Below are 22752 nucleotides of genomic sequence, written 5' to 3' on the forward strand. Positions count from 1 at the left end.
TACCTATTAAGCCAGTCAGGTGCCCCCACCTTCTTTCTTATAGTATTCCCCTTACAGTGGCAAAGCTGTTCCCTGGGCCATCCTTTATTCAAGTGTCTTTCCTGCTTTGCTTCATTCATTTAGCTACAGGAGGAACAGAAAGCAGATGAGCCAGAGGCATCTGCCCTGTTTTCCTAGACATAAAGTATACTTAGTGACATTCTGCAGGTTTTATTACTAAGTAAGGAAATACTTCCCATTTAAAAAGTATTTGATAATCTAAAAAACAAATCTACACATTCATTTTTTTACTTAATCATAACAACTTCCAATGAAACTGGTACAAACTGATAGAGTTTAAAAGATATATAAACTCATAAGGTTTATAAAGTACATGTTATCTTACAACTAACCCAAGTGTTCTTTCTATCCAGGCAAAAATTCAAAACCAAAAGAAATGAACAGTGCCAGGAAGGGGCAAAGAGATAGAGGGAGGGAGAGGGGGAAGGGAGGGGAGGGGGAGGGAGGGAGGGGAAGGGAGGGGAGGGGGAGAGGGGGGAGAGGGAGAGGGGGAGGGGAGAGGGGGAGTGGGAGGGGGAGGGGGAGGGGGAGAGGGGGGGAGGGGGAGAGGAGGGGAGGGGGAGGGGGAGGGGGGAGAGGGAGGGGGAGGGGAGGGGGAGGGGAGGGGGAGGGGGAGGGGGAGGGGGAGGGGGAGGGGGAGGGGGAGGGGGAGGGGGAAGGAGAATCCCAAGCAGGCTCCACATTGGCAGCATAGATCCCAATGCAGGGCTCAGACTCACAAACTCTGAGATCGTGACCTGAGCCAAAATGAAGAGTCACAATGGAGCCACCCACACGCCCCCAGAAATACTATTTCTAAAAAGCTTATTTGGAGCTCTTTAAAACAGATATAAATATGATTGGGAGTTTAGAGTTTTTCTTTTTTGTTTTTTAATTTTTTTTTTTTTAACGTGTATTTATTTTTGAGACAGAGAGAGACAGAGCAAGAACAGGGGAGGGGCAGAGAGAGAGGGAGACACAGAATCTGAAACGGGCTCCAGGCTCTGAGCTGTCAGCACAGAGCCCAACGCGGGGCTCGAATTCACGGATCGTGAGATCATGACCTGAGCCAAAGTCGGACACTTAACCGACTGAGCCACCCAGGCGCCCCTAGAGTTTTTCTAAAGGTTATTCAGATACAATTTAAGTATCTATTGCCAAGATAGACCCAGATGTAATGGCATAATTTTAGAGATGCTTAAGAGTTGACTACATATGCTACATGAACTCCATAAACTTAAAAAATTTGAAGAAATAATCTTTTGATGTTTTAGCTTTTTATTAAGCTAAATTCTCTATCTTTTATAGTGGGACCAGTTATATTTTCACATAATTAAGACATGAGAATGGGCAAATATTATTTCCTTCATCCCAGTGGAGTCTCCTTGCTTATAGGAAAAAAAAAATTAAGAACAAAAAAACTAGTTTATACTTTCAGTAACATTCTCTTTGAACAGATACATAACTCACTTTGATAACTGCTTAACAGATCTAGACAGCCCCACAGGAAGAGGACAGCAATGAACATACCAAAGGAAAGGTATGTAAAAAATGGGACAAAGTAAAATGGGACAATCACTGAAACATAATACACTCAATATCTGCATTCTTTGAATGTCTAGCTTATGAAACTCTTATTTTGGGAGAAACCCCTACCTTTTCAGGCAGTCTCTCACCTATAGTAACTGGAAAATGCCAATACATTTCCAGACTCCTTAGCAACTAAGTCTATCGTTCAGACAAATCTGCCCCAGAATTTGAATCGAAAGCCTGTAGGAAGAAGCAAAGGACAAGTAAAGTCAATGCTGGCAAGGGTACTGGAAGTAAAAGTATCTTTTTTTGTTGTTTTGTTTATTTTGAGAGAGAGAGAGAGAGAAAGAGAGAGAGAGAGAGAGAGAGAGAGAGAGAGAGAGAGAGAAAGCCAGAGCAGGGGAGGGGCAGAAAGAGAGGTAGACACAGAATCCAAGCTGTCAGAACAGAGCCCAACACGGGCTCGAACTCACGAGCTGTGAGATCATGACCTGGGCCGAAGTTGGGTGCTCAACTGACTGAGCCACCCAGGTATCCCAAGAAGTAGGAGTATCTTCATCTGCTTTCCAGAGGCAGTAATGTTCCAACATCAGAATAGTGATGATGTAATTTATTGTCCAAACTGGGACATTTCTGAGACTGAAATGAACCATCAATTATTACCAAGAAAAACCAAGATGTATGGCTATATAAGCATTAATGGTATTGCTATAGTGCCTCTGTCCAGCACAGAACCACTTTTCTGATCTGATTTCCTGTCTATATTGGTTCCTGCACAGTCTGCAAGCATGGTCTCAGATCTTGCTGGGAACCTGTGTTCCAAAGTTCTTTACCGAAGTCCTTTTTCTGCTTAAAATTGTCTTAGTTGGTTTCACTATTTTAACAAAGAACTGGTAAGAAGATCTACAGTGAACAGGTGACTATTTAGTATAATGGGGAGAATTAACTTTGGATGCCTTAAAGTTCCACTTGCTATTTAAAACCACTAAAGTAAGTATATTATAAAATTTATCTACCATATTTCTAGTTCCCTCTTATTTCAAGGAGATGAACTACATTCTCTACTATATTTTTCTACTTTAGCAAAGGAAGATACCATTGTCTCAATTTACAAGACAATGTAAAAAATACAAGATATAAAGGTTAAATGGAAAGATTTGTCTTTTCTGCAACTAGATGGAATGAAGGGAAAGGGCAGCTAATTAGTACTTATCCTCTGCTACCTCCCTGGTGCTTCTATCCTTAACTCCTTCCTCTTGGAAGTTGGGCCAAGAGTCCTACAGTATGCTTTAAAGCCTGTCTGAACAGTACACCAAGCACAGTGGTGCTGTGGACTCCTCTGTGACTCATTTTTACAGCTCTCCCTCAGGCTCTTTATATTCAAAGTATCATCACTTCTGCTATCCGGGTTTATTTTGAGGGGTAGAGGGAGGGTAGCCTCTCTGCCTCCTGGAGACACCTTGGTGGAAACTCACTTCAGCCTCTAATAAAAAAAAAAACAACTCCAAAAAAGAAAAACAGAAAGAAAAAGTCATATAAACCTAGAATGCGTATGTCCTAATTTGTGCAGAAGCTTTAACAGTTCTTAAAATTAATAAGCAAGAGAAACTAGTAAGAGAACCAGCCACCCTAATGTTCCTGAAAGAAAGGTGCCTTTGGCCATATTTAACTAATGTGACTTTGGCACCCTCTCTGTCTCTTCTAAAATCCCTAAGAATAATTACCTTACACATATGATATTACCTTACCTATGATAATTACCTTACACCTATGATAACTTTCTCATATGAGAAAAATCATAATGCAGAGGAGTACAGAGGAAATACAATAGCAGGATAGTTTCTTCATCTGTCTAAAGAGGCAGTTGAACTTAAACTTCTTCTGGTTCTTTTTAACACAAATACTGTACGGCTCTACATTTAATCATTTCATACTAAAGTAAATTTTATAATTTAAAAACGCTTGTAACCTTTGTTTTTGTTTTAATTTTTTTAATGTTTATTTTTGAGAGAGAGAGAGAGCGAGCGAGCGTGGGCATGAGCAGGGGAGGGGAGAGAGAAGAAAATAGGCCCCAGGCTCTGAGCTGACAGCACAGAGCCCGATGCGGGGCTTGAACTCACAAGCCATGAGTGACCATGGATTTTTATCTATATCCTTTTAAGTTTTTAAGTCTCTGTATTAGCGAATTTGAAGCTAATCTTAATGAAAGCATATAGATTTAGAATTCTTATATCTTCTTATTGAATTGAGCATTTTTTTTTTTAATTTTTTTTTTTTTTCAACGTTTTTTATTTATTTTTGGGACAGAGAGAGACAGAGCATGAACGGGGGAGGGGCAGAGAGAGAGGGAGACACAGAATCGGAAACAGGCTCCAGGCTCCGAGCCATCAGCCCAGAGCCTGACGCGGGGCTCGAACTCACGGACCGCGAGATCGTGACCTGGCTGAAGTCGGACGCTTAACCGACTGCGCCACCCAGGCGCCCCTGAATTGAGCATTTTAACATTGTAATGTTTCTCTAAATCTCTAGTAATAATTCTTACTTTGGGTATTTGTAGAATAGTTCTATAATTATATCAACTTTTAATGATGCCTTTGAACAGTTTACCTTTTTCCACTGTATTATTTTCAATCTCTTTTATATTTTAAGTATAGCTCTAATAAACAGCACAGAGTTGGGTTTTGTTTTTTATTTTGTCTGCCTATCATTGGATTTTAACTGAACTGCTTAATCCATTTCAATGTAATACAATGACTAGTATAAATGGGTGAAGGTCTACCATCTGATTATTTGTTACCTATTTGTCCCATCTGCTCTGTTTACTTCTTTTTTAATGTTTATTTATTTTTGAGAGAGAGAGAGAGAGAGAAAGAGAGCGAGCAAGCAATGCAAAGGCAGAGAGAGCATTAAGACAGAGGATCTAAAGGGGGCTCTGGGCTGACAGCAGAGAACCCAATGTGGGGCTCAAACTCATGAGACAGGAGATCATGACCTGAGCAGAAGTTGGACACTCAACCAACTCAGCCACCCATGCGCCCCTCAGTTTACCTGTTTTTAAATGCATTTTCGATTAAACAGATGTTTTATTGTTCCATTTTTTTCCTATTTTACTTCCTATTTTATTCACTTTTAAGTTATACAATTTTAGTAAGTATTTTAGTGTTTACCTTAATAGATTGAAAAAAATTCCTGAATTATTTTTACCTACCATAATTAGCAGTTTAATAATTTTAAAAATAATGCAACTTATAGCAGTTTAATCCCATTAACCTTCCTTGTCACTCACTGTGCTATTATTGTCATATGTTTTACTTTTATGATTTAAACTCTATAGATCACAGTAAATAGTTTCTTAAAGGCAATACTTTAAAATTTACCTACATTTTATATTTGTATTTACCTCAATTTTGTATTTTATAAAATATCTTTATATTTATCTATAACTCCTCTGACACTCTTCATTCCTTCCTGCACTTACATGCCTTTATCTGGAATGATTTTCCTTCAGCCTGAATGCTGAAAGGGCTTTACAGTTAAGTTCTACCATGCTTTCAAGAAACTTAATTCCAATCCTTAAAACATCTTCCAGAATAAAAGGGGAGAGTATTTCTCAGCTCATCTTTTGAGTCTTGCATAACCTTCAGACAAAAAGCAAGCCAACAACATATATAAGAGAAAAATTACCGGCCAATCTCAGGACTACAGATGCAAAAATTCCTGAAAAAAGTTAATGGCAATCTAAGGCCAACAATATGAAAAAAGATCATTCATTAAAACTGATTTGGGTTAACCCAAGAAATCTAGGGATAGTACTCTTAGAAAATGTTATAAATGTCACTCAATATAGTACAATAGTGAGACATGCACCACGGCTTCAACAGCAACAGTGGGTCTCATGGTCTGGGCATTGTCAGGCCCTCTTCCAAGGGACTGTAGGCATATGCCAGTCCTTGCTCTACCATAATAATGAAAAACCATGATTAAAAATCGCCAATATGTTGGAGGAGATGAAACAGGACTCTGTGAGGTATGTTCCTGAGACACTGAAGAAATATGATATAGAAAAGGGCATTGTGGCCCATATTAAGAAATATGGCTATTAAGAAATAGTGTAATAAGAATTCAACCCCACCTGGCACTACATTGTTGGGAGGAACTTTGGTAGTTACCTCACCCATGAAACCCAATACTTCATCTACTTCTATCAAGGCCAAATAGTCTTTCTTAAAACTGGTTAAAAGTATAGACTATTCTAGGGGCACCTGAGTGGCTCAGTTGGTTAAGCGTCCAACTTCGGCTCAGGTCATGATCTCATGGTTCGTGAGTTCGAGCCCCGCGTCGGGCTCTGGGCTGACAGCTCAGAGCCTGGAGGCTGTTTCAGATTCTGTGTCTCCCTCTGTCTGCCCCTCCGCTGCTTGCTCTGTCTCTGGCATTGTCTCAAAAATAAATAAACATTAAAAAAAAATTAAAACAAAAAAGCATAGACTATTCTAGACCCAGTGATCCATCCAAAAACAAGGACCACAGCCTAAACTCCCAACACCAGTTCCTGAAATCTTCAACCTTGATTAAAGGAACACTTCAATCTTTGAAACTTTGTGTTGTTTTGTACAGGGCATTCTCTGTACTAATTTGTTGTAGCTATTAAAATATTAGCAAAATATCTTGTATTTATTTTCCATTCCATTCATCTCTGCCCTATGTTTTTTCTTCTAAAAATAAATTCCTTTCAAAAAATTAATAAATTTGTTGGAGGAAAACAGTATTACATATAATTTTTTTTTAATACATGGAAAAATACAGTCAACAGATGCAGTATTCCATACAACTCAGCACATACTCATGATAAAAAGAATCAGGCAAAATGAAAAGAGAATTTCCTTAACTTGATAAAGAACATCTACAGCAAAGACCAACTTTAATGATGATAAAGAAGCCCACAATCACATCTATTCAATATAAAATGGTAGTCCAAAATTATTGAAAGAAAAAAGAGAGAAAGAAATATTAAAAACACAAGAGACTAAAAAAGAAATACTGTCATTATTTGCAGATGGATATATCCTCCATGTTGAAAGTTAAGAAAATTTTGTCAGGTTGTTAGATACAGAAGTAAAAATTTAATTTCATTTAATTAATTGCATCTATTAGAAAGTAAAAGTTTTTTTTTTTAAATAAATGTTTATTCATTTTTGAGAGAGAGAACATGAACAGGGGAGAGGCAGAGAGAGAGGGGTACAGAGGATCCAAAGCCGGCTCTGCACTGACAAGTCCAATGCAGGGCTTAAACTCACAAACCACAAGGTCATGACCTGAGGTGAAGTCGGATGCTCAACTGATTGAGCCACCCAGGAGCCCCAAGGTTTTTTGTTTTTTTTTTTTTTTAATCCCAGTATAAACATACAGTGTTATACTAGTTTCTGGTGTACAATACAGAAATTCAATAATTCTATACATTACTCAGTGATCAGGGTAAGTGTGCTCTTAATCCCATTCATTTAGTTCACCCATCCCACCACCTGACTCCCCTCTGGTAACCATGCATTTGTTCACTATAGTTAAGAGTTTGTCTCTTGGTTTCTCTTTTTCCTTTGTTTCTTTTGTTTCTTAAATTCCACACATGAGTGAAATCATGTGGAATGTGTCTTTCTCTGACTGGTTTATTTTGATTAGCATTATACACTCTAAATCCATCCATATTGTTGCAAATGGCAAGATTTCATTCTTTTTATGGTTGAACAATATTCCATTGTATACATATATCACTTCTTTATCCATTCATCCATCAGTGCAACTTGGGCTGCTTCCCTGATTTGGCTACTGTAAAAAAATGCTGCAGTAAACACAAGAGTGTGTATACTTTTTCCAATTTATCTTTTTTGTTTTCTTTGGGTAAATACTCAGTAGTGTAATTACTGAATCATACGGTAATTCTATTTTTACTTTTTTAAGGACCTCCATACTGTCTTACACAGTGGCTATACCAGTTTGCATTCCCAACAGGGCAAGAGGGTTCCTTTTTCTCCACATCATAACCAACACTTGTTTATTGTGTTTTTGATTTTAGCCATTCTTACCAGTGTGAAGTGATATCTCATGGTTGTTTCGATTTGCATTTCCCTGATGATGAGTGATGCTGAGCATCTTTTCATGTGTCTATTGGCCATCTGGATGTCTCCTTTGGAGAAATCTCTGTTTATGTCTTCTCCCCATTTTTTAATTGGATTATATGGTTTTGGGTGTTGAGTTGTATAAATTTCTTACATATTTTGGATATTAACCCTTTATAAATGTCATTTGCAAATATCTTCCATTTTTTAGTTTTGCTAGTTGTATCATTTGCTGTGCAGAAGTTTTTTTAATTGGATGTAGTCCCAATAATATGTTTTTGCTTTTGTTTCTCTTGCTTCAGGTGACACGTCTAGAAAAATGTTGTTATGGCCAGTGTCAGAGACATTACTGTGTTCTAGATTTTTATGGTTTCTGGTCTCATATTTAGGTCCTTAATGCATTTGGAATTTATTTTTGTGTATGGTGTGAGAAAGTGGTCAAGTTTCATTCTTTTGCATGCAGCTCTCCAGTTTTTCCAATACCATTTGTTGAAGAGACTTTTTCCCACTGCATATTCTTGCGTACTTTGTTAAGGGTTAATTGACCACGTGATAAGTGTGGGTTTATTTCTGGGCTTCCTATTTCTGTCCCATTGATTGCTATGTCTATTTCTGTACCAGTACCATACTCTTTTGATTAATACAGATCTGTAATTAAAATGTGAAGTTCAGTGTTGCCTGGGTGGCTCAGTCAGTTAAGCATCTGACTTTGGCTGAGGTCATGATCTCACAGTTCATGGGGCTGAACCTCGTGTCAGGCTCTGTGCTGGCAGTGCAGAGCCTGCTTGAGATCCTCTCTCTTTCCCACTCTGCCCCTCCCTAACTTGTGCTTTCTCTCTGTGAAGTTTTGAATTGTGATACCTCCAGTTTTGTTTTTCTTTTTCAAGACTGCTTTGGCTATTCAGGGTCTTTTGTGGTTCCATAAAAAGTTTAGGGTAGTTTTTTCTAGTTCTGTGAAAAATGCTATTGGTATACTGATAGGGATTACATTAAATCTATAGATTGTTTTAGATAGTATGGACATTTTAACAATATTTTTTCTTTCAACTCATGAGCATAAGGAATGTCTTTCCATCTGTGTGGACTTCAATTTCTTTCTTTAGTTTATTCATTTATTTTGAGGTGGGGGAAGAGACAAGAGAGAGAGAGAGAGAGCAAGAGCACGAGCAGTGGAGGGGCAGAGAGACAGGGAAAGAGAAAATCCAAAGTAGGCTCTGGGCTGACAGCAGAGAGCCCAATGAGGGACTCGAACTCACAAACCATTAGATCATGATCTGAGCTGAAGTCAGATGCTTAACCAACTGAGCCCCTTCAGACATCCCGGTCTTCAATTTCTTTTATCAGTGTTGTATGGTTTTCAGAGTACAGGTCTCTCACCTCCTTGTTAAGTTTATTCCTAGACATTTTATTATTTTTAGTGCAACTATAAATGGGACTGTTGCTTAATTTCTCTTTTTGCCCTCTCCTTAGTAGTGTATAGACATGCAATGCATTTCTGTACATTGATTTTGTACCCTGAGACCTTACTGAATTCACTGTTCAGTTCTAGCAGTTTTTCGGTGAAGTCTTTAGGGTTTCCTATGTATATTATCATATCATCTGCAAATAGTTGAAAGTTTGACTTATTCCTTACCAATATGGAAGGTATTCCTTGTCTGGTTGCTGTAGCCAGGACTTCCAGTAACATGTTGAATAAAACTGGTCAGAGTAGACATCTGTGTCTTGTTCCTGACCTTAGGGGAAAAGCTCAGTCTTTTGCCATTGAATATGAACTTAGCTGTGGGTATTTCATATATGGCTTTTATCATGTTGAGGTATGTTCCCTCTAAACCTACTTTGTTGAGGGTTTTTTATCATGAGTAGATATTGTACTCTGTCAAATGCTTTTACTGCATCTACTGAAATGATCATATGGTTTTTATCCTTTCTCTTGGTGATGTGCTGTATCATGTTGATTGATTTGCAAATAATGAACCATCCTTGCATCAGGAATAAATCCCACTTAATCAGAGTGAATGATTTTTTTTAAATGTATTATTGGATTCAGTTTGCTAACGTTTTGTTGAGGATTTTTGCATCTCTGTTCGTTCATGAGAGTTACTGGCCTGTAGTTCTCTTTTTTTGTAGTTTTGGTATCCAGGGTAATGCTGGCTTTGCACAGTAAGTTTGGAAGCTTTCCTTCCTCTTCTAGTTTTTGGAATCATTTTTAAAGTAAAACTTTTTAAAGAAGCATTATTAAAATATCTAGAAATCATCAATATAAAAAGCTTCTGCACAGCAAAGGAAACAATCAACCAAACTAAAAGGCAGCCTATGGAATGGCAGAAGATATATAAATGTCAATGACATATCTGATAAAGGGTTAGTATCTGAAATCTACAAAGGACTTATCAAACTCAACAACCCCCTTCCCAAAAAAACCAAATAACCCAGTTGAAAAATGGGCAGAAGACATGAATAGACACTTTTTCAAGGAAGACATCCAGATGGCTAACAGACTCATGAAAAGATGCTCAACATCACTCATCATCAGAGAAATACAAATCAAAACCATGATGAGATACCACTTCACACCTATCAGAAGAGCTAAAATTAACAACACAAGAAACAACAGGTGTTGGCGAGGATGTGGAGGAAGGGGAAACCCTCTTGCACTTTTGGTGGGAATGCCAACTGGCATAGCTACTTTGGAGAACAGTATGGAAATTCCTCAAAAAACTAAAAATAGAACTGCCCTACAATCCAGCAACTACACTATTAGCTATTTACCCAGAGGATACAAAAATACAGATTTGAAGGGGTTCATGCACCTCAATGTTTATAGCATTTTCAACAATAGACAAACTATGGAAAGAACCCAAATATCCATCGACAAATGAATAAGGAAGATGTAGTATACACATACAATGGAATATTACTCAACCATCAAAAAGAATGAAATCTTGCCATTTGCAATGACGTGGATGGAACTAGAAGGTATGATGCTAAGCAAGATAAGTCAAACAGAGAAAGACAAATACCATATGATTTTACTCATATGTGGAGTTTAAGAAACAAATAAGATGATCATATGGGAAGTGGGGGGTGGGAGGGGAGAAAGGGAAACAAACCACAAGACACACTTACCACAGAGAGTGAGCTGTGGTTAAGGAGGTGGGCGGGGGATAGGTTAGATAGGTGATGGGTATTAAGGAGGGCACTTGTGATGAGCACTAGGTGCTTCAATTCAAAATGGGCTTTAATCCCTGTAAGGCCTAGTTTATTCAAGTATACTTTTAGGGCTATCTTCCCTAAATAGGGGTGATTTTCGCTAACCAGGGGACATTTGGCAATATATGGAGATACTTTTGATTGTCACAGTGGGTCCTGGCATCTATTGAGTCTACAGGCCAGCGATGCTTCCAAACATCCTTCAGTTCACAGGACAGTTCCTGACAACAAAGAATTACCTGGTTCAAATTGTCAACAGTAGTAAAACTGAGAAACCCTGATGTAGAGTACAGCTCCTTGAGGTTTTAGCATAAAACCAGAGAGGTTTGTTTAGCAAACAGCTCTGTCCTTAGAGGTCCTGAACTCCAACTTTTGTCTCCCTAGTCCAGTAAGTATGTCAAAACAACTGCTTAGCTTCTCAACCTCTCAGTGGCCTTTTCTGGAATCTGTACACCATCAGGGGGAAAGAAGGTCTCAAATGTCCTTCTCAGTGGACTGGTTTTCTTTTCACCCCAGGGCTTTGGCTCTGTAATTCTTCACAGCCTTGGAGACTGTGGTATCTTATAAGATAAGCTCTTTATTTTTATTTTGATTCATCTTTTACAGTTGTTTTCAATAGTAGAGTTGATTCAAAATACCTTCCCTACTTGACAAGATTCTAAATGTATATGTGAGAACAAAAGGACAAGAAGCAGCACAATATTTTGTCCCACCAGATACCAAGTCATGTGATAAAGCCATAGTAACAAAACAGTATGAGAAAAAAAGACACAAAAGAAAGGAAAAAAATTTAAAATAAAACCAAAAACCTTCAAAGAACTAAAATAAATAAATAAATAAATAAATAAACTTCCAAAAAAAAAAAAAAATCCCCAAACCCCAAGCAAAACCACAGTAATGAAGTTTGTATGATATAAGAATAGTAATATGGGGGACTAACAGAGGAAAAAAAGAAAAAGCCTCCAAATAAAGCCAAACATATATGGATACAAATGACAAAAGCAGGCATCAAGATTGACAGGAAAAGAATGGACTCCATCTTGCTGAGACAAGTGATTAACCAAAATGAAATTTTAGTAGTACCTAACAGCAGATGCAATCACTTCCATAACAATGAATACAAGTGTACATCAGTAAAAAGCAAAACAAACAAAGAAAACCCATACAATGCAATGGCAAAAGATATGGACATTTTACTGAAGATGATACATTAAGATGGCAAATAAGCACATTAAAAGATGTTCGACATCATTAGCCATTAGAGAAATACAAACTAAAACACAGTGAGATACTTCATACACACCAGAATGGCTAATATAAAAGTACACTGATGACTTCAAATACTGGCAAGGATGAAAAAAACTAAATCACTCATACATTACTGATAATAAAAAATGGTATAGCCACTCAGGGTAAGAATATGGTAATTTCTTACAAAACTAAACATATGCTTGCCATATGACTCCCAACTGCATTCTCAGGCACTGATCCCCCCAAAAAGATAACTTATATTAACACAAAAATCTGTACGTGAATGTTCACAGCAGCTTTATTCCTAAGAGTAAATAACCAGACACCATCCAAATGTCCTTCAACAGATGAATGATTAAATAAACTGGGTACATCTATGCCATGGGAATATTACTCAACAACAAATTGGAACAAATTATTGAGGCCCACAACTGTAATGAAACTTAAGGGAATTATGCTGAGTGAAAAGGCATTCTCAAAAAGATACAGTATCACTCCATTTATACAATAATCTTAAAAGACAAAATTATAATAATGGAAAAAAGAGGGGCGCCTGGATGGCTCAGTCAGTTAAGCGTCCGACTTCAGGTCATGATTTCACTGTTTGTGAGTTCAAGCCCCACACCAGGCTCTGTGCTAACAGCTCAGGGCCTGAAGCCTACTTTGGATCCTGTGTCTCCCTCTCTCTTTGCCCCTCCCATGCTCATGCTCTGTCTCTCTCTCTCTCTCAAAAATAAACATTAAAAAAAATAATAAAATAAAAAAAGATGGAAAATAGATTAGTGTTGTCCAGGGGTTGGGGAGAAGGGTCATCATGGCTATAAAAGCATGAACGTGGGACCCTTGCAATGGTACTTCCCTGAATCTTGACTGTGGCGGTAGTCGTAGGAATCTACACAAGTGATGAAATTGCATACAACACTAACACACACACACACACACACACACATGAAATTTGAAAAAGTTGGCAACTGTATCAATGTCAATTTGCTGACTGTGATATTATACTACAACAGCTGTACAACATGCTACTACTGGAGAAACTATATTCGCACTGATAAACATTATACTTCATAAGGTACAGAATTGGTCCTGGAGTGTTATTTTTAAAAATATATTTTTTAGTAATTTTTTTAATGTTTATTTATTTGTTTTGAGAGAGAGAGCGTGCACACATGCATCAGTGGGGAGGGGCAGAGAGGGGAGAGAGAGATTCCCAAGCAGACTCTGTGCTGTCAGTGCAGAGCCTGAGGAGATTATGACCTGAGCCGAAATCAAGAGTCAGAGGCTTAACTGACTAAGCCACCCAGGCACCCCAGAGTGTTATTGTTTTTAAAGTAAACATAAACTATTTTTAACTCTCAATTATGTAGAACATAGGTAATATGGGGGAAAAAAGACCATAAAACAAAAATGAGGTGAGTAAAATAACAACATAAAAAGGAGATATGGTATGCCAGGATAAGATTACTGAGTAGTACAGAATTCATACTATTGTCTTCAAATCAAGACATTATTTTTTAAAAACATTTATTGAGTTTGAGAGAGAGAGAGAGAGAGAGAGAGAAGAGAGCATGTGCGAATGAGGAAGGAGCAGAGAGAGAGGGAGAATCCCAAGCAGACTCCACACAATTCAGCACAGAGCCTGGTACAGAGCTCAATCTAACCAACCATGAGATCATGATCTGAGCTGAAACCAAGAGTCGGACACTTAACCGACTAAGCCACCCAGCTGCTCCAAGACATTTATTGTTAATGGAACAGAATTGAGAATCCAAATATAGAGCAAGTCATATGTATCAACTGATTTTCAATAAATATTCCAAAGAAATTCAATAGAAAAATGATAGGTCTTTTCAATAAATGGTACTGGAGCAACTAGACATTCATATGCCAAGAACAGAAAAATGTCTACCCTTCTCTTGTACCATACACAAAATTAGGGGCACCTAGTTGGCTCGGTTAGTAGAGTGAGTGACTCTTGCTCTCAGGGTTGTGAGTTTGAGCCCCATGCTGAGTGTTGAGATTACTTAAAAACAAAATCTCTGAAAAAATAAATTAGACTTCATCTAACATAAAACATCTGCTCTCTGCAAGAAATTAAGAAAATGAAAAGGATATAATTAAAAAAATCAAAATAGACATAGAATACTAACAGGTCTTTTCAAACTCAGTTAAGACAACTCAACAACAAAAATATGCAAAATCAGTAATTCAAAACTGTCAAGTCATGAAAAACGAGATAAGGCTAAGTGTCCGTTTGTTTATTAGGCTGCTATAACAAAAATACTGTACTCTTGGTAAGCTTTAAAGCAACAGAAATAAACCCATGCATATATGGGCCAATTAATTTATGACAAAAGAGCTAAAAATATACAACAAGGAAAGGACAGTCTCTGCAGTAAATGGTGTGGGAAAATTGGTCACATGCTAAAGAATGAAACTGGACCATGCCTTTCTACCATACACAAAATAACTCAAAATGGATCAAAAACTTGAATGTAAGACCTGAAACCATAACTTCTAACATAGGCAAAAATCTCCTTGACACAGATCTTGGAGATGATTTTTTGAGTGTGGTATCAAAAGCAAAAGCAACAAAAGCAAAAATAAACAAGTGGTACTATATAAAACTAAAAAGCTTCTGGGGGCGCCTGGGTGGCTCAGTTGGTTAAGCATCTGACTCTTGGTTTTGGCTCAGGTCATGGTCTCATGGTTTCATGGGTTTGAGCCCCACGTCAGGCTCTGAGCTGGCAGTGCAGAACTTGTTTGGCATCCTCTCTCTCTCCCTTCTCTCTCTGCTCCTCCCCCACTCATGCTGTCTCTGTCTCTCTCAAAAATAAATAAATAAACCTAAAAAAAAAATGTAAAAAGCTTCTGTTCAGCAAAAAACAACCATTACCAAAATGAAAAGACAACATACTATGTGGGAGAAAATATCTGCAAATCATATATCTGATATGGGGCTAATATCCAAAATATATTAAAAACCCATACAATTCAATAGGAAAACACCAAAACAAAACAAAAAACTCCCAATCAAGATCAGAACAGACATTTTTCTAAAGGAGACAAACAGATGGCCAACAAGTACATAAAAAGATGCCCTACATCATTAACAGGGAAGCACAAACCAAAACCACAGTGAGATATTACCTCATGCCTATGAGAATGTTATTATCAAAAAGACTAGAAATAACAAGAGTTGGTGAGGATGTGAAGAAAAAGCATGAATTGTATACTATTTGTGGGGATGTAAATTTCTGTAGCCACTACGAAAAGCAGTATGGAGGTTCCTCAAAACATTAAAAATAGAACTACCATATGATCCAGCAATGTGACTTTTGGGTTATTTTTCTGAAGAAAAATACTAGCTTGAGAAGATATATGTAACCCTTGTTCACGGCAGCATTATTTACAACAGCTAAGATACAGAAAAAACCTGTGTCCACTGATGGATGAATAAAGAAACTGTAGTGTATATACGTGTGTATACACAAACACACACAATGGAATATTATTTGGCAATAAAGAATAAAATCCTGCCATTTGCAACAACTTGGACAGATCTCAAGGTCATTATGGCAAGTGACGTAAGAAAAAAGACGAATTTTGTATATTCTCTTATATGGAATCTAAAAAAAGCCCAACAAGACCACATACACAATGAAAAGATTGGTGAATGACAGATGTAGGAGTGAAGGGTGGGAAAAATGGGTGAACTGTTTTTGGTTTTCCTTTTAGTTTAAATAAACTGATAAATTGGGGTGCCTGGGTGGCTTGGTTGGTCAGGCGACTAACTTCAGTTCAGGTCATGATCTCATGGTTTGTCAGTTTAAGCCCCGCGTCGGGCTCTGTGCTGACAGCTCAGAGCCTGGAGCCTGTTTCAGATTCCATGTCTCCCTCTCTCTCTGCCCCTCCCCTGCTAGTTCATTCTCTCTCTCTTTCTCTCTCTCTCTCTCTCAAAAATAAATAAACGTTAAAGAAATTTTTTTAAATAAATAAATAAATTGATAAATAAGTCACAGAAATTTATTTCTCACTCCTCAGGAGGCTGAAGAGTCCAAGATCAAGATGTGGACAGATTCAGTGTGTGAAGGCCTACTCCTGTTCAAAGATGGTGCCTTTTTACTATGTCCTCATGTGGTGAAGGGGGAAGGAAGGTTCTCAGGGCTGTTTTTATAAGAGCATTAACCCCAGTCAATAGGATGGAGGCTAACCTAAAACCTAATTACCTCTGAAAGGCTCCACCTCCTACCATCACTCTAGAGGTCAGGATTTCAAAATATGAATCTTGGGGGATACACACATTTAGTCCATAACTCTGAAAAAAACTGTCAAAAACCACAGGAGACTGGGGAAACTTGACAACTAAATGCAATGCAGTATCCTGGCCTAAAACACAGATAGGACATCAATGTAAAAACTGGTGAAATCTAAACAAAGTCAAGTTAGCAATAAGGTATCAATGTCATCTTTGTTATTTTAATGTTTATTCATTTTTTAAAGACAGAGCACAAGCAGGGGTGGTGTGGAGAGAGAGGGGCACACAGTATCCGAAGCAGGCTCCAGGCTCTGGGCTGTCAGCACAGAGCCCCACGCGGGGCTCTAATTCACAAACCATGAGAGATCATGACCTGAGCTGAAGTCGCATGCTAAACCGAATGAGCCACCCAGGAGCCCCTCAAAGTCATTTCTTAATTTTGACAAACATATCATGGTATTGTCAGATGTTAACAATGAGGGAAATTGAGTGAGGGGTATAAGGTAAAATTATTTTTCCTGGGGTGCCTGGATGGTTCAGTGGGTTAAGCATTCACATTTCAGCTCAGGTCATAATCTCATGGCTTGGCTTCTGAGTTCAGACCCCACGTTGGGTTCTGTGCTGACAGTTCAGAGCCTGAAGCCTGCTTCAGATTCTGTGTCTCCCCCTCTCTCTCTTCCCTCACCCGCTCACATACTCTGTCTCTCAATAAATAAATAAATAAATAAATAAATAAATATTTAAAAATTTTTAATAAAATAAAAAATAAGAACATTATTTTTCCTAACTTACAACTTCTCTACCACTTTAAATTACTAAAATATAAAAAGTTTATTTCAAAAATAACAAAGTGGAGCACCTGGGTAGCTCAGTTGGTTAAGGGTGTGACTTTAGCTCAGCTTATGATCTCACTGTTTCTGAGTTCAGGCCCCATGTGGGGCTCCATGCTGACAGCTCAGAGCCTGGAGCCTGCTTTGGGATTCTGTCTCCCTCTCTATCTTGACCCTCCTCTGCTCGCACTCTGTGTCTCTCTCTCAAAACTAAATAAACATTAAAAAAAAAAAAATAGCATAGATTTAATCAGATATTTTACAAAAAAAGATACATGAAAAATAAACAAACATATAAAATGCTCATCATCAACTACAGTTTGGCAGTTTGTCAACTTGTTACAAAGTTAAATATGCATTCATACAACCCAGCAATTCTACTCCTAGGTATCTATCCAAAGAAATGAAAATACATCCATGCACAGACTTGTACTGGAATGTTTACAGCAACTTTATTTGTAACAACCAAAAACGCACACAACCCAAATGTCCATTATTTGGTGAATGGATAAACAATCTGTGTTGCATCCATACATTGGAATACTTCTAGCAATATAAAGGAATTGCTTATGTATACATAAATATTATATTTTTATATGTATGTGCGTGTGTGTGTGTGTGTGTGTGTGTGTGTGTGTGTAAATCTCAAAAGCTAAATGGAAGAAGCCAAACACAAAAGGTTTTATATATGTATATGTAAATTTTAGAAAACACAAAACAAAAAGGACAGAAATCATATCAGTGCTTGCTATGATCTGGGTGTCTGATAAGTTGACTGATAACAAGTGTCATGAGGGGAACTTTTTGGGGTGATGAAAACATTTTATGCGAAAACTTATCCAATTACACAATTAAATGGAGTGAATTTTACTTAATGTGATTTATGCATCTGTAAGAATAAAAATAAAGGACACATTTTGAATGTCAAAACAAACAACAAAAAGGTATTTACTGAATACCCACCAAATGCCAACCATTGTGGGATAGGCTCATAAGATAAAATAAAGATGATGTTATTTGCAAAGAATGATGAAATTGGGCGAGGGGAGCTAAAGCGTAACTATTCTCTGGCGTCTAACCTCTACACCTTCCTAACAGTTCTCATCTACTTCTCAGTCTTTCCTTGTACCTACATAAAAGATAGTAAGATTTTAAGTGAAACAGACAGAATGAATACAGTGAAAATGAAGAGAATATGTGAAAATAAGGGGTTAGAAGAGAACTTGGAGGATCTGGGATTAGTTTGGTACTATTTTCAAAAGATAAGAGTTTAACAAAACAGTGCCTAGGTACAGAAAGCAAATCTGCAAGTTAAATAGGTAGGGTTTTGTTTCAGAAAAAAGTCAACCAGGTGTATCACATGTAATCTAATTATGATATTTTCCTAAGAGGCTATAGAAAAAATAAAAGTAAAAATAATTTCCATATCCTGAAACAACTGCAATAAGACAGAGGTGCCAAGAGTGCCATTAGGGTACCTGACCTAACCTAACCTTGACAGGAGATAGCTCTGATCGGAGTCCTGAAGAATTCAACCATTCCATAAATCATTCAGTTCTCTCTTGATCTTTTGAACTCAAAAGACTGTAATTCTTCACTTCCATTTTGAGGTACTGTGAACTTTTTCCTTATTTGATTCAGATGTTTTAAGAACTAGTTTGTTTCTTCTGGCCAGTCACTTGAAGAATGGGAATGAGTTTGTGTAGTATATATAACACAAAGTATTTTTGATTACAAACAACAAAAAAGAAGCTTGAGAACAAAAAGCAGAATTGTAAGGTTTCACAGGTATCTCAGAAACCAAAAAGCAAATTTGGGTATCACAAGGCTATACCGAAACCTAGAAAGTTGTTAAAAATTAAAACCATTCTCTTGATCTTTCTCAATGATGCTTCCCTTTATACATCTGAGGCTTTATTCTATCTCTAGAGACAAACTAAAACTTAAGAACTTTTGTATCTGTACCTATTCAAAGAGGGTCACTCGTTCCAGCTTTACCTGTTATTGGGTTTAGTACTATATAGAGTAGGTATTCATCCTTGAAACAATCATGAAGTATGGAAAAAGAATAATGAAGGATTCTGCAGTTCCCAAGTAAGCCACTGGGGTTCTCCAAAGGGAAAGTGGAAAGAAGCAGTTCTCAGAGAAAGTGTGTCACCTTCAGCAAGGAGGATAATTTTTAGCATAGTTACAAAATAACTATGCTAAAATATTTGGCATTATGGTGGCTAGGATATATTTTATAGGCAGATTATGAAATGTTATTACTGTTTTTACATATTAAATATGTTAAATTTTATGAAGGTAAAAAATTACTTTTTTTGGTTTGTATTAAATGTAATACACTGAATAGCTCAAGGAACACAGAATTTTTGGGGTGCCTGGGTGGCTCAGTCAGTTAAGCATCTGACTTCGGCTCAGGTCATGATCTCGTGGCTCGGGAGTTCAAGCCCCACATCAGGCTCTGTGCGGACAGCTCAGAGCCTGGAGCCTGCTTTGGATTCTGTGTCTCCCTCTCCCTCTCTCTCTGCCCCTCCCCCACTCACACTCTGTCTCTGTCTCTCTCTTTCCCTCTCTCAACAAAAACAAAAACAAAACTTAAAAAAACAAACAAGGAACACAGTATTTTCTGATCTCCCTAGACACTTTCCTACCGCCTTAAATTTAAGGTCACTACCATGTCTAAAATCAATCCATTTTTGTTCTGGCCTAATAATTAACCTAGAACAACAATAGTATGATGCAGCAATACAACTGTCTAGTGTTAACTGGATCTTATGAAAACCTGCTGTAATTGTGTTTTCCTGAATAGGAAGAAAAGACTGAAAGAGTCAGATTTGGCAATAAAATTAAAGACACCGAGACTTTAAATCTGTACTGGATATCCCTCAAAGATCCATTTGGCTTATCTATATTTGAATTGAACTGAGTCAATACACACTTAAGTCTGCAAAGTTTCTGTTAACTTAATTCCACATCAAAGTGTCTTAATATGGTCTAGTCCTATAAAGAAAAGTTTGCCAACCTCTGTTCTAATATATATTTGGTGAAGCAGGCCAATTACACTAAAACAAGTACAGATATTTTAGGAAATTTCATACTGCAAGCAACTATATACCAGCTTTATCCTTGTATTTTTCTCTAAACCCTTTCTCATTCTTAGGCAAAGGATTAAAAAAAATATGAGTGATCAGAAAATAGAATCCCAACTAAACTTATTAGGAAATAAGACTTGCAGGGTGGCTCAACCGGTTAAGCATCCAACTCTTGGTTTCAGCTTAGGTCATGATCTCACAGTTTGTGGGATTGAGCCTCGCATTGGGTTCTGTGCTGACAGCATGGAGCCTGCGTGGGATTCTCTCTCTCTCCCTCTACCTCTGTTCCATGTATGTTCTCTCTCTCAAAAAAAAACCACAAAAACAAAAACAAAACAAACAAACAAAAAAAAACACTTGCAGTTTGATGTAATCCCAGTAATTTATTTTTGCTTTTGTTTCCCTTGCCTGAGGGGAACTATCCAAAAAAAAATGTCACTACGGCCAATGTCAAAGAGATTACTACCTATGTTTCCTTTCAGGAGTTTTATGGCTTAAGGTCTTACATTTAGCTCTTTAATACATTGAGTTTATTTTTGTGTATGATGTAAGAAAGTGGTCCAGTTTCATCCTTTTCATGTAGCTGCCAAATTTTCCCAACACCATTTATTGATGAGACTTATCCTCTGTCCATTGTATATTCTTGTCTCTTTTGTCATAGATTAATTGACCATATGAACATGGTAATGTAAACTGGTGCAGCCACCAACGAAAAGAGGATGCAGGTTCCTCAAAAAATTAAAAACAGAAATACTATACAATCCATTAATTCCACTGCTGGATATTTCGACCACCTCAAAAAAAAAAAAAAAAAAAAAGCGCACTAAAAAAAAAAAAAAAGATATATGCATCCCTATGTCTTACAGCATTACTTACAACAGCCAAGATTTGAAAATTACCTAAGTGACCACTGATATAAGAATGGATGAAGAAAACGTGGTATACACACACACGCACACGCGCACAGGAATGTTATTCGGCCATAAAAAAAAAAAAAAAAAACCTTGCCAATCTTGACAACATGGATGGACCTAGAGGATCTTATGCTAGGTGAAATAAGTCATAAAGACAACTACCATATTATTTCACTCATATGTGGAATCTAAAAAACAAAACAAACAAAAACAGAAAGAGACTCATAAATACAGAGAACAAATGGGTGGTTGCCAGAGGAGAAGCGGGTGGGGTAATGGACAAAATAGGTGAGGGGGATTAAGAAGTACAAACTTCTAGTTATAAAATACTAAGTCATGGGGATGAAAAGTACACATAGGGAATACAGTCAATAAAAATTGTAATGTAACTTTATGGTAACAGAAGGTAACTACACTTACTGTGGTAAGCATTACATAACGTGAAAAATTGTTGGATCACTAGGCTGCGTACCTGAAACTCATAACATTGTATGTCAACTATAGGTCAATAAAAAAGTAATGAAAGTAAATTAAAAATTAAAAGAAATAAAACTTGCATATACATAGGATGAGAAGATAATAGAAGAACTAAGAAATAACATTCCAGGCTGATTTAATGACTGGAGTTGAAGCAGGAAAAAAAGAGTATATATTTACAAATTACAAATTTTAACTTAATATATGGGCTAATGATGTACCGCTGAGTTTGGCTGGTGATTTCACTAGTTTTTCTACTGTCATTAATAGAGCATAAACATACATACATAATATATTAAGCATAAGTATTTTATCAATATGTATAGTTTTTATCTCTGCCGTACTTCGATCAGTATCTCAATTCTCTCTCTCTCGAATGGAAAATCTAAAACTATAAAATATTTAAAGGAAAACAAAGGAAGAAAACTTCATGACACGAGTTAAGCACAGTTCTTAGATATGATACCAAATTTCTGATCAATTAAAAACAAAAATCTGGTAAACTGGACTTCACAAAAATTAAAACCTGTTGCTGCAAACCAGGAGAAAATATTTGTAAGTCACATATCTGAAAAGGGACTTATATCCAAAGGTTTTAAAAGAAAACAACTCTCTCAACTCTCAAAATATTTTAAAGTTTATTTATATTTGAAAGAGAGCACAAGTGGGGGAGGAGTAGAGAGAGACAGAGGAAGACCCAGAATTCGGAGCAGGCTCCTAGTTGCTAGCGCAGAGCCCAACGTGGGGCTCGAACCCACAAACCATGAAATCATGACCTGAGCTGAAACTGGACACTCAACTGACTGAGTCACCCATGTGCCCCCCCCAGATAAAATTTTTTTAATGGGCAAATGATTTGAACAGAGACTTCTCCAAAGAAAATAGACAGTACATAAGCCAATTAATAGAGCTCAACACCCATTATTACTATAAGGTAAAAACAAATTAAACCACAATGATAGACCACTGTACACTGGACAGGATTTCTAAAATCACCAAAACCCAACTCTGACAATACGTAGTGAAGAAAAA

The 22752-nt window shown here is 37.3% G+C and overlaps 2 protein-coding genes across 8 annotated transcripts in view; one reads left to right on the forward strand and one right to left on the reverse strand.

Moving 5' to 3' along the window:
* JMJD1C (jumonji domain containing 1C) overlaps nt 1-22752 on the reverse strand; it is a 260878-nt gene that overhangs the window by 146277 nt on the left and 91849 nt on the right. The gene's annotated exons all lie outside the window — the stretch shown is intronic.
* On the forward strand, nt 5556-5807 carry LOC122202792 (dynein light chain 1, cytoplasmic-like). Its single transcript, XM_042909336.1, is given in 1 exon segment — nt 5556-5807. A coding segment is annotated over 1 exon segment (243 nt). The 5' UTR covers nt 5556-5564.

Source organism: Panthera leo, chromosome D2 (assembly GCF_018350215.1).
Source record: "Panthera leo isolate Ple1 chromosome D2, P.leo_Ple1_pat1.1, whole genome shotgun sequence".
Taxonomy (NCBI): domain Eukaryota; kingdom Metazoa; phylum Chordata; class Mammalia; order Carnivora; family Felidae; genus Panthera; species Panthera leo.